Source organism: Crocuta crocuta, unplaced genomic scaffold (assembly GCF_008692635.1).
Source record: "Crocuta crocuta isolate KB4526 unplaced genomic scaffold, BGI_CrCroc_1.0 scaffold67, whole genome shotgun sequence".
Lineage (NCBI taxonomy): Eukaryota > Metazoa > Chordata > Mammalia > Carnivora > Hyaenidae > Crocuta > Crocuta crocuta.
In genome coordinates this window covers 789,466-802,857 of record NW_027531896.1, presented here as the reverse complement: position 1 = coordinate 802,857, position 13,392 = coordinate 789,466, and the positions used below count along the sequence as shown (strand labels likewise).

The window sequence follows — 13,392 nt, the reverse complement described above, 5'->3', positions numbered from 1 at the left end:
ATTCTCCCATGTGTGTTGAGCTGTAGTCTGTGCTCAGGTGGGTGGTAGTTGCTATGAATGTTTCAACAAAGCCAAAAGCTGCCGGAGGAGACCCTCTTATGTGACAAGTTCAGGGAGCAGGTCCTGTGAATGGGCGGGAACAGTGATGACCCGGAAATCAAGGGGCTCCCTGGGCAGGAAGTGTTCTGAGAAGGCATTATAGGCACAGTGGAGCTAGAAATGGGATGTCAGAGAAGAGTGTCACATGCATCAAGGGGAGGAGGGGAAAGCCTTCAGAAGGGGGACATAGCATCCAGTGGGACCATGCCCTGTGTCAGGTGCTATGGGAGTTGCCCAGATGAACAGAATATGCCCTCGGAAGCATGATGGAAGCCTTAGATGTAAAGGTCCAGAAGTCAGCTGGACCTGATCTCATATGCTGCTGGTTCTTCTAAAGATTCACTTTCATCAGGTCAAGACCCCTTCGTGGTTCACCATGTCCATGTCTTGGAGGAATTGAGGTGATCTTCCTCCACAGGTTTAGGAGAAAGTCCTATACCTACAAGGGACAGTATTAACACACAAGTAGCTCTTTCATTAGGAGCCAGGACACTCGTTCAGTGGCTGTGACATGGCGGGTGTGATTCGTCTCGTTTGGCCCTCCCTTCAGCTAACCAGTACTTGTTAGTACCCTCAACCTGCCAGGCCCCATACTGGGCCCTGAGTCACAGTCATGAGCAGAGACACAGGCCCTGCCCTTAAAGAGATTGCGGGCATGACAGAGGACCAGACAAATATAGATTACAAACGGGGACCCACTTTATCCTTGGTAAAGGATATGAAAGGTAGTAGCACTGAGCTGCTGTTGAGGGGTGGTGTTTGGAACTGAGTCAGAAGGAGGAAGGAGAGGAAAGCAGACTGAAGCAAGGAGGAGAGCAGGCAGGCTCACATCCTCTCTTCACCAGATCCACCTCAGCGTGCCCGGTTTCCCCTGTCCTTCTGGGAAAGGTTCTGTCCTCCCTAGTGCTCCATGCCCTATCCCCACTTCTGTCCCATGTCCCCTTGCCTTCCTCATTCAGTGTCACCCTTTCTCCCTCCTCAGGGTGCAGATTCCCACAGCTGTCAGAAAAGATCCCTCCCCTGAGGCCACATCCTGCTTCAGAGACTCCTCCCCATTGGTGTCAGAGCCACACTTTGAGAAAGCAGCGTCTGCTCAGGCTGTCTCCTCTTCCTCTGTCCTCTGTGGTCCATTCTGGGCTGGATGCTGTCCCCTCCACCCCATAGAAACTGTTCTGAGGCCCCCAGTCACATCCACATCTCCAAGTCTGGCAGCCCCTTCCTGTCCGAACTTCCCTGAGCCACCCGGCTATGTTTGGGGCAACTGCTCACTTACCCCTTGCCAAGACACTCTTCTGTTGTGGCTTCAAGCACACTCTGCACCGGGAAGGTTTGCCTGAGGAGGTGTGGGCGAGATGGGCCTCGTGTTCCTCATCAGCCAACCCCAGTGGGTGGCTCAGCCCTGGTGTTTGTCTTCTCTCTCTGTTATGCTTTCTCTGAACATGACCTTATTGAACTTCATGCTTTTAAACCACCAAACCACGTCACAGCCCAGAGTTCCAGACCAGTGTCTATACCGCCTGCCCGGCGTCCTGCAAGGATGCCTGTGGATGTCTAAGAGGCACCCCCTGCCCCAGCCTTGCCCATCCCCGCGAATGCCCACCTGCTCTCTGCGCAGAATCTAAGCTGGAATCCTGACCTAGATTCAGCCTCCCTCTCTCCATTTCCCTCAGATTCTGGCCATTGAGCCTTGTCAGCTCAGCCTCTGGCCTTGGCAGTCGCCTGCCATCCACCCCCACTGCCCGCACTCTCCTACAGGTCGGCCTCCATCAGTGTGGAGGTTACAAAGAGCCTTCTGACGGGGACCTCCTCTTCTGTTCTTGCCCTAGTAAAACCCACTCTCTGTGCACGCTGCTCCTTCCACTGATTCTGTCCCTCTTCTCCCCGCCCCCCCATCTCTTTCTCCCCACTCCCTACTTCCCTCTTTTTCCCCTCCTTCTGTCTTTTTGGGTCTGTCTCTTCTCTTCTTCATCCTCTTTTCTAAAATTTTTTAATGTTTTAATTTATTTTGGGGAGAGAGAGACAGAGCATGAGCAGGGGAGGGACAGAGAGAGAGAGGGAGACATGGAATCTGAAGCAGACTCCAGGCTCTGAGCTGTCAGCACGGAGCTCGACGTAGGGCTCGAACTCGTGAACCCCAAAATCATTACCTGAGCCGACGTCAGACTCTTAACTGACTGAGCTACTCAGGCATCCCCCGCCCCAATCCTCTTTTCTATCCTGTCACCCCCTGTCTGTCTGACTTCACTTGTTCTCCAGATGTCCAATTAGCTGTCACTGCTGGGGAGTCTTTCCTAGAATCTCCTCAGCCACCCAGAGAGGGGCAGTATACCCACTGCGGACAGGCCAGATGGCTCCTAGACTCCATTAAAATTGCCCGTCTTCCCTGCCAGTGAGTGCCGGAGCTGTTTGTCTGTTCACCTGTGACCTTCCAGAAATGTTTCTTAAGGGGGTGCTTTACCTTCATGCCATGCCTCCTGCAGCATTCGTGTATGTACAGTGGAAACCAGTTTTACAAATGTGGTCATGAGATGGAACGTCTAGGGCAGGTCCTGGTGATAAAAAGCGTTAAGACTTTTCACGTGCACTTTGATGAACGTCCTCAATGCTGTTTTTAAAAACCCGTTTCAGGAAGCTTTATGCAGAACTGTGCCAGGGCATCGTGGACATAGCCATATCCAGTGTCTTCCCCCCACCAGACGTGGAGCCGCAGCACGTCCAGCCGGCCGCGTTCATCAAGCTGTGACCCAGGGAGGTGCCCCGAGCTCCTGCTCCAGGGGAAGGTGAAAGGTCACGATCGCTCGCTCGTTCCCAAGCCCGAACTGGAGAAAGCGAGGCGACCGGCCCAGCCGTGGTCGACGAGAGAACACGAGAAGAAAAGGCGGCTTCCCCGAAGAGTGGTTGCTCAGGGGTTCCTAGGTGGTGCTCGCAGCACTGCTATCGAGACGTGGGAACTGTGGCAAACCCCTCTGAGGGGAGAGTAAAATATTCTTCTGAGGGGAAAAGACAGGGACTTGATTATTTGATGTTCTCATCCTTTAAAAAAAAATACCCCGTTTTTATCCTAAGGCAGCATTGTGAGCAGCGCCTCTCTTCCCCGGGGATCGAGACTATTGGACCTTTGGTCGGTGTCTTTCCACCTGCTGCAGCCTTAGTGCCTTAGCTCTATGCCCAGCTGCAACTCTTCTGTCTGGGACAGGGAGTGGTGGCTTTTGGGAGGTGGCCGAGGGGTTCCCGCCCATCCCTCTCCACAGCGCCCTGCCTGCGAGAGCCTGGACGAGCAGGCGCGAACAGTCCTCGGTGCCATGCTGGGTGCCGCGTCGCAGCACATTCCCGTTGGCATTTGGCCAGTCACCTGTCAGGGTTGCTGTGGGCTGGGCACCCAAATGGCAAATGCTGCTCTCAGTCTGCTCTGTGCATGTTTTAGAAACCAAACAGCAAGTTTGCCGCAACATAAGCATCAAATAAGCATGAGAGAGAAAAAACACGATGTCTTGCTTTACTTAGTAGTTGGGTATGGTGAATCTTCAAAGTATGATGATTCTCAGTTATCTTTGTTTTAATCGGAATTCTCCATGCACTTTTGCAAAGTTCCCTATTGTTCTCTTTGTTGTTGTTGTTGTAACTTTTGTAAAAACCCCTCTAGGGGGCAACAGAGTAGAATTCCACATACACGCCGCCACCTCCACCAGGTGGCACTGCCCCAGACCCAGGCAGCTTTCCTCCATTTTCTTGCTCTCCAAGCACCTTCTGCAGGAGCTGGAAGAGGTTTTGTTCCGGGGAGGATTCTCCGCTTCTGCCTCTTGACATCAGGCTGAGGCTCTGAATGAGCGTCTGTTGGCCTGAATGGGGGAGTCTCCTAAAATGGGAAAGATGGGGTTTCAGAGCTCCACAGAGAATCTTATAAGTCAGCAGATGTGTCCTGTGAGGTGTAGTTTCTACTTCCTGGATCAAAAATTCTGTAGGTTTTTCAGGAGGCTACATCACTACCGGTGGGAAGAGCAAGATGCTACTTGCGTTCAGGGTGGGCTGAATGAACAGGTCCTCCTTAGAGTGCTGGGAACCACAGCCGGCCTCCTGTCCAGTACATGCTGTGTTCTTCCTGCGTGTCTATATGTGCTCCGTCGTTCTTTCTACTTGTCACCAGACAACAGTTCTGCAGTCAGGGAGACGTTTTTAAAAAAGAAAAGAGAGCAACGCCTCCTCAAACATGATGAGATGTGGGAGCTTACAGCGAAGAAAGGAATAAGGAATATTTCATAGGTGCAGCAGTGGGTGTAGGATGTGATGGCTTTATGTTGGGGTGAAGGAGAGGGGCCCAACCGGTTTAGCTCTTCTGTGAATTTGGAATTACAGAATAAAAGGCCTGGTGGTTACCCAGGAGACAGATGATGAAGTGTGCATCCAGAGCAAAGTAAAACAGGCAGTGGGGAAAGGCAGTCTTGGAGACCCAGCACTGTTGGGTTAGTGTCTAGAAAGTGTAAGTGTCCGAGTCCTTGGGACGTCTCTGTGGACTGGTGATGGGGAAAGCACGGAGGTTTGTGTAGTGCTATCACATGTGAACGCAGATTTGTAAGGATCTTTTGGGGCCCAAATTAAAGGGGCATTTGAGAGTTTTCCAGCTCTTAACAGTGACGGAGCTAAGAATTTAGATGTTGGAAGTCCATGGATCTTAATGGATTTTCTGAGAAATTTAAATCAGTAGCATATACGTGAGGGAAGTAAGGCTTTAAAAAGAAAGTTCTGCTTTATTCCTCACATGGTTTCAAATAACTATCTATTTTATGCATTTATTTTCAATCAGGTGGGATGGTTGCCTCAGAACTGTTCCATGCCCTTCCATGATGTCCTTGGCACAGATGGTTATGCCTCACTCTTCAGTTAGTCTTTATACGTGCGGCCCGAGGACATGTCGCCAGTTGCTGGGGGAAGAGGTGTTCTTTATTGGGAGATGGTGACTCCAGTCCTGGCACTGTCATTTGGCTGCACGGTGTGAGATGAACTCCTTAACCTCTCTGTGCCTTAGTTTCTTATCTCATGGACGAAATTGTTGCCTGACCCAGGGACTACCTCAAAGGCTTTTAGTGAGGACAGGTGAGATTAGGAAGACTCAAGAACCTGTGGTACCAAGGTTCTCAGTGCTGACTGTATGCTGGACTCACTTGGGAAGCTTTTAAAAAATGTTGGTGTCTACACCCTCCTCCTCTCTCCCACCCTGACCAATTAAATCCAAACGTCAGGCATCAGTATGTTCTGAGATGCCTTGAACCCACTGCTTGAGAAGGAAAGACAAACACGTCATTACCTAAAAAGAATCAGATAAGGCCTAGGACCTTTTTTTAAAAAGTTCGTTTTGGAAGGACAGGCATTTCTTTAAGAGTGACCATGTTGTCACTCAACATGTTGACATGTGTATTCATGATACAGGCAACTTCTGTCTAAGCACGTTCTTTTTGCTTCTTGTCCCAGTGTTTGTAAACACAAACGTGCTTTCGTTTCCTCAACACAGTTTGTGAGCCCCGACAACAAATGCAAACAGACAGGAATTTACAAATCTGCTAAATATGCATTAAGGTTATGAATGATTGAGAGAAAAGCCCCTTCCGTCACACGTAAGTCCTGTGGGAATTGTAAACTCGATTTTACCCAGAACATTGAAGTGCCTCAGTGTCTGTACGGTACAGTGGAGCAGGTGCTGGCATCCTTCCCAGCTGACTTGATGTTTCAAAGTAGTGCCTCAGGGTCGTTGCCACAGACAGAATGTCGGGCAGTGCCAGACACCTACAGGATCCACAGAATCCGCAAGCAGCAGCAAAGCTCCAGAGGGTGTTTTCATTGACAGCCAAGGTTGTGTCGAGCAGGTGTGGACCCAGCCCTGTTGTGCGCGTACTGGGGACTCTGCTAGAGAGGACAGGGTGCCAGAGTTAGGTTTCCTGCGGCTGTGGCTGCTGCGGAGGAAACGCAGTGATACACTTGTCTCTGATCCTGAACACAGAATCTGTACCGAAGAGGAAATGACTTATGAAATAAGGTGATTTTATGAATGTTTAAAATGCCCAGAGCATTAAAGTAAAGTGATATTTCAAGTATTTTTGTGCCCTTTGGTTCTGTCGTCTTACTGTGGTTGTTGATTGTCCTAGGATAGCACTGGTTATTTGAATCCATGACTTTGTTACTCAGAGGTTAGCAGACCTTTCCTGGAAAGGGTCAGATTAGTAAATACTCTAGGCTTTGCAAACCAAACAGGTTCTTTGTTGCATATTCCTTTTTTTTTTTTTTTAACTAATTCTTAAAAAATTTAAAACAGGGGCATCTGGGTGGGTCAGATGGGTAAGCGTCTGATTCTTGATCTCAACTCAGGTCTTGATCTTAGGGTCATGAGTTCAAGCCCCGCATTTGGCTGCATGCTGGGCATGGAGCCTACTTGAAAAAAAAATTTTTTTTTAGTATATACAAACACAAGCCAGATGTGGCCATTGTTTGCTGACCCCAGCATGTTACTGACTACATAAGCCAACAGATTGTCCTTTGAAACTGTAATGAGCTCCCCTATGGTGAAGCGTTAGAACTATTTCTGCTGCCAAAATCCAGTCCATCTCTTACACGCCTTGTATATTGTCTGAATCATGATGCAGATTGTCAGATGAGCCCCATGGTAGTGCGAAAGGAGGAGGCAGAGGGGCTTTCTGAAAGGATTAGCCAGAAGGCCGTGAGGTCTTCACTAAGACTTCACTAAGGCCAGGTCTATGGTAAGTCTCGCATACCTCCGCCATCTAGTGTCATTTATGTAAACTATAGTTAACTTGCAACTTCATGCGTAATGCAGCTGAATGCTTTGGACTTCTTGCCCCTGTATGGCTGCGTTCACTCCATAAGCACACTTCTGGCACAGAGAAAGGGCCTTCCACAAATGCAAACCCGGGCTGCTGAAGCACTCCAAACAAGCTTCTGAAGTGCTAGACCACACACCCACCGGACACGGTGTAGATTGCATGGGCAGGGTGCAGGGACAAGCAGACATGGACCCAAGCAGGAAACTAGGATCCTGAGAGTGGACAGGTTCAAAGCTTTTGGAGGACTTCTCTTAGAGGCTGGTCCTCTAAGAGGCTGCTTGCTGTCAGTAGCTGCCCCTTCTCCTTAAAGAAGCTGGGGTTATCCCATTAGCCCCCACAGCTTCAGTGATATTTTAAAGATGTCTCCCCCAAAGCATCACCAAAGGCAGAGGAAAATGAGCCCCTGTCCCGTGGGATACTTGGTGGCCCAGCTTGATTGCTGCAAGCAAAATTCCTTTTCAAAATGTACATGGGAGGGCACCCATGTACAGTAGGAATAACAATAGCAGGGTAGAACCTCTGAAAAATCCTCTCTCCATGAAAGCAATGGGAACACTGGCAAAAAAATATCTGGAAATTAACCAAAGGCTTGTGACAATCCAGAAATATTTATTAAAGAAAAATGGTTGCACGTTGGTAAGAAGAGCAAGTTTTATGATGTTTTAAATCACGCAGTTTTCATCTCCCTTTTCATAGCTCCACGGTAGCTTTGGAAATGAAAAGCCCCACAATCATGGTGAAACCCAGGAGCCTAGCAACCATGGAAGGTACAGAGTGGGGTTGGAGCTCCTCCAAAGCCTCACCCCCCAGTGAATTGTCACTATTTTACCTGTCTGGCAGTTCCTCTAAGTCCTGATCTCGGGGCTTATCTTTGGCATTTCTCAAAGTGTGCCCAGTGTAAACAACCTTTCCCTAGGTGAATTTGTTAAAAACAATTAGCAGCGATTGTTTATCTAGCACCTCAATTCCCTGAGTAGTCTTTAAGAGTTGGAACAAACAGCAAGCTGCCCAAAAAACTTAGAAGGAGAAGGTGGGGAATGAGATGTCCACTGGAAGTTTTTAAAAGTTTTTGAAGACTATAGAAGGGCACACACATGTACACGGCTCTGGGCAAGGCTGGGGAGACCTAAATCCGTCAGCTTCTATGACCAGGAGGATCTAGATCTACACAAGCAGGAAGGATTAATACAGAGCTGTAAACTGCTTCCCTGGGCATGAAGGCATGCCCAACACACACACACAACCCCTTGGCAAAGGCTAGAAGATTAACTAGTCCAAATGTTTAAGGATTATCTGTCCAATCATTAGTTAACCACTAAGCTAACAACAGAGACTTCAGCGGCCACGTCAAAGAATATAACCTTTACAGAGTTATTTCAGGAACTCTAAAAAATAAACAGCAACTATAAGCCCTGCAGAGGATAGAGTATCTGGTTTCCAAGGTCGCACCATCATAGTATTAAATTTTTCCAATATTCAACGCAAATTATGGGTTATGCAAAGAAAAAAGAAAGTATGGCCCATGGAGGGAAAAGGCAATCAATAGAAACCACCCCTGAAGAAGCCCAGGCATGGGTCTTATCCACAAAGACTACTTAAAATGTTTAAAGAACTGAAAAAATTATGAGAATGATGTGTCAGCAGAGAGAGAATATAATTAAAGAGATACAAACTCTTTTTTAAATAGAACAAACTAGGAATTTTGGCATTAAAAAGCACAATAATGGTAATGAAAAATTTAGTGGAGGTGTTCAAAAGCAGGTTTGAGCTGGCAAAAGGAGGAATCAGTGAATCTGAAATCAATTGAGATTATCCAATCTGAGGAACAGAAAAGGAATGAAGAAAACTAGACTGCTCCAGAAATACGTATGTTTATCAACATATATATAACAGGAGTCCTAGAAGAGAGGAGAGAGAGAGAAAGAGAAATCATATTAGAAGAAATTGCAGCCCAAAACTTTCCACTTTGATGAAAAACGTTAAAATGTACCCAAAAGGGGGCACCTGGGTGGCTCAGTCCACTGAGTGTTGAGTCTTTTATTTAAATTTTTTTAATAAAAATATTTTTTTTAATGTTTATTTTTGAGAGAGGGAGAGCATTCACAGGCAGGGGAGGGGCAGAGAGAGAGGGAGACACAGAATCTGAAACATGATCCAGGTTCTGAGCTGTCAGCACAAAGCCCAACATGGGGCTCGAACTTATGAACCAAGAGATCATAACCTGAGCCAAAGTCAAATGTTTAACCAACTGAGCCGCCCAGGTGCCCCTGGGGTGTGCAACTCTTGATTTTGGCTTGGGTCATGATCTCAGGGTCATGGGATCAAGTCCCACATTGGACTCCATGCTGACTGAGGAGCCTGCTTAAGATTCTGTCTCTCTTCCTCTGCTCCTCTCCCCTGCTCATATATGTGTGCTCTCTCTCTCTCTCTCAAATAAAAAATAAATAAAATTTAAAAATTTTTTAAATGCATCCAAGAAATCCAACAAACTCTAAGTGGGACAAATTCAAAGAAATCCACACCAAGACACATCAGCCACTAAGAAAATAACTTTAAATATATAGTAAAAGAGACAAGGGACCTAAAATATTACCCTAGAAAATATTTGTTAAAAACAAGGCAATAATGAAGAAATAGGGAAGATAGATATAAAGCATATAGAAAACAAATAGCAAAATTACATAAATCCTACCTTCTCAGTAATTTGATTAAATATAAATGTATTAAATGCTATGGCCAAAAAAGCAGAGACTGGCAAAATAAATAACAAAACAAATCAACTGTAATCCAACTTTATACATCTACAAGAGACATGGTTTAGATCCAAAGACACAAATAGGTGAAAGTAAAAATATGGAAAATATGTATCATTCACATAGTTGCTCAAAGAGATCTTGAATGGCCATGTTAATATTAGACAAAATAGGCTTTAAGAAGAAAATTGTTATTACAGGCAAAGAAGAACATTTACAATGGTTAAGAGATCAATCCATCAAGCAGGTAAAACAGTTATAAACATATGCACCTAACAACAGAACCCCAAGATACATGAAGCAAAAACTGGCAGAATTGGAGAAATAGTTCAACAATAGTCGGAATTTTCAGCTCCCCCATTTTCAGTAACTGAACAAGTCAGAAGATCAGCAAATAGAAAACACTGTAAACCAACTAGATTTAAGAAATATCTATAGATAATTCTACCCAACAAAGTAAAATACACATTCTTCTCAAATGCATATGGGACATTCTCTGGAATAATGTTAGATACGGTAGATCATAAAGCCTCCATAAATTAAAAAATTATTGAAATTAGGGGCCCTGTCTGGCTCAGTTGGTGGAATGTGCTACTCTTGATCTTGGGGTCATGGTTTGGAGCCCCACTTTGGATGTAGATATTACTTTTAAGAAAAATTAAATTAAAAAAATCATTGAAATCATGTTCTCTGACTACAATGGAATAAAATTAGAAATCATTAACATGGAGTGTCTGGGTAGCTTAGTCAGTTGAGCATCTGGTTTTTTTGGTTCAGGTCATGATCTCAAGGTTAGTGAGTTCGAGCCCCACTTTGGGCTCTGTGTTGACAGCTCAGAGCCTGGGGCCTTCTTCAGATTTTGTGTCTCCTCTCTCTACCCCTCCCCTACTCACACTCTGTCTCTCTCTCTCAAAACTAAACAAACATCTTAGGGGCGCCTGGGTGGCTCAGTTGGTTAAGCGTCCGACTTCGGCTCAAGTCATGATCTCACAGTTCACGGGTTCGAGCCCTGCCTTGGCCTCTGTGCTGACAGCTCAGAGCCTGGGGCCTTCTTCAGATTTTGTGTCTCCTCTCTCTACCCCTCCCCTACTCACACTCTGTCTCTCTCTCTCAGAAATAAATAAAACATTTAAAAAAATATAAATAAACATTTTAAAAATTATTTTTAAAAAGAAATCATTAATAATGAAATTTGAGAAAATCACAAATATGTGGGAATTAAAAAACAGTCCTACGTAACCAATGGATCAAAGAAAGAAGTAACAAGGAGATAAATAAAAATGGAAACACAACATACTAATACTTATGAAATGCAGCTAATGTCATGCCTATTTTTTAATAACTATATTTTAAAAATACCTCAAGTCAAGGTGCCTGGGTGGTAAGGGTAAGCGTCCACCTTTGGCTTAAGTCATGATCTCACAGTTGGTGAGTTCAAGCCCCACATTTGGCTCTCTGCTGTCAACAAAGAGCCCAATTTGGATCCTCTGTCTCCTCTTTATGCCCTTACCCTGCTCTCTCCCTCTTTATTAAAAATAAATAAACATTAAAGATATGTCTCAGGCACCTGGGTGGCTCAGTCGGTTAGGCGTCCAACTCCTGATTTCAGCTCAGGTCATGATTTCACGGTTGTAAGATTGAGCCCCGAGTAGGGGTCCAGCTGGCAGTGCGGAGCCTGCTTGGGATTCTCTCCCTCTCTGTCCTTCCCCTGCTCTCTCTCTCTCTCTCTCTCAAAATAAATAAATACAACTTAAAAATATATATATCAAATCAATAACCTAAACTTCTACCTTAAGAAATTAGAAAAAAAAAGTTTAAATCCAAAGTAAATACAAACCAATAATAAAGATGAGTGTAGAATTAAATGAGATAGAGAATGGAAAAACAAACAAGACCAGTTCAAAACAAATGGTAATAGATGAAAGCAAAAGCACAAACTTTGAAGTTGGTGCTTCAAAAAGATCAACAAAATTGACAAAGCGTTAGCTAGACTGACCAAGAAAAAAAATTAAAAACTCAGATTACTAAAATAAGGAACAAAAGAGGAGACCTTCCTAAAGCACAGATAAAAAAGGATTGGGGGGGGGGATGGAGGAGGGCACTTGTGGGGATGAGCACTGGGTGTTATATGGAAACCAACTTGACAATAAACTATTTGTAAAAAAAAAAAAAGGATTAGGGGAATCTATGAGCAATTTTATGCCAACAAAGTAGATATGCGCACATTTCTAAAAGACACAAAACTGATGAACCTGACTCAAGAAGATAAAGAAAATCTGAACAGACCTAACAAGCAGATTGAATTAATACTAAAAAAAAAATCTTTTCATAGAGAAAAGCCCAGGATCAGACAGCTTCACTGGTGAATTCTAACAGTGTTAAAAGCGTAATGCATCCATACAATGGATTCTTACTCAGCCATGAAAGAAATGACGTACTGAAAGGTGGTGTAACATGGATAAACCTTGAAAGCTGTGGAGAGTTAGTGAGGATGATCAACCCTTTTAAAACCTGTATTCTAAAGAAACTTGAGAGTTGAAGAAAGACAAGGGATCATTGAGGAGTTTTTTTTGTTGTTGTTTGTTTTGTTTTAACGGCTTTTCCAGCAAATTTGTATGCTGATGCAAATGGTTGCCCCAGCAATAATCCCCTCATTTTCCTGCCTTCTAGGAGTCCTTGACTAGGGTAGAGGACAGGAAAGAAGGGTTTTCCTTAAAAGGAGCAGAGAGAGATATTGTAAAGGGGAAGGAGGCAGAATTTAGGTTACAGCTGCAGGCATCTTGGTAGGTTTAATGGCATCAACATAGAAACAGAACGTAACTTTTAAACGTGATATAGCAATGAAAACTACCAGCTGACCTAGATAAACGTGAAATTGATGGGAGGGATGGATTCCCGAGGGGCAGGAGGACATTTTTAGGAAATGGATTTATTCATTATCTTAATTGTGGTGATGGTATTGCAGGATTCTTTTTAGCATACTATCCGGGGGTCGATGTTTTGTGCTTTGAAGCATGAAGAGGTGGACACAAAATGAGAAGCAAGCAAAAGGGTATTAGAGTGTAAGATTAGAAAGGAAGAGACGTAGGGAAGCCCTCTGCAGAGAGGGGATATTCGAAAGTGAATGCTGAAGGACTACAGGCAAGGTCCTGGTTTTATAAGGTCTGGTCAGCCCTCCCCCCCTTGCCCCTGCCTTCCCCCTTCTTCCTTCTCGAATTCTACCCTTGTAGACTTGATAGCTCCAGGTGCTGGGTTGTCCATTCCTTTTTTTTTTTTTTTTTTATTTTTTATTTTTTTCTTAAAGAGAGAGAGAGACAGCGTGAGCAGGGGAGGGTCAGAGAGAGAGGGAGTCACAGACTGAAACAGGCTCCAGGCTCTGAGCTGGCAGTTAGCGCAGAGCCCGACGCGGGGCTCGAACCCACAAACTGCGAGATCATGACCTAAGCGAAAGTCGGACGCTTAACCAACTAAGCCACCCAGGCGCCCCTGGGTTGTCCATTCCTGATTGGCTCGTTTTCATTGTATGAGGGGTGGTCTGTGGCCATACTTAGACAAAATCTGAATTTTGTCAAATTCCTGAGGGAAACGTGAAGAGGAGGAGGCGGTGCCATTGGGTACTTTCCCTCAAGCGTGAAGGAGTTTGCTATGGTCAGACACTCCCAGCGTTGTTTCAAAAGATTTGTTTTTACATCCCCCCCCCCCCCCCCCCC

General features: G+C 45.2%; 1 protein-coding gene across 1 annotated transcript in view; it reads left to right on the top strand.

Moving 5' to 3' along the window:
• The window catches only part of TTL (tubulin tyrosine ligase), a 35,796-nt gene extending 29,611 nt beyond the window's left edge, over positions 1 to 6,185 (top strand). Inside the window, exon 7 of the mRNA XM_077773460.1 lies at positions 2,728 to 6,185. Coding sequence (XP_077629586.1) covers positions 2,728 to 2,842 — 115 coding nt within the window. The 3' untranslated portion in view covers positions 2,843 to 6,185. The remainder of the gene's footprint in view (positions 1 to 2,727) is intronic.
• The last annotated feature ends 7,207 nt before the right edge of the window (positions 6,186 to 13,392 follow it).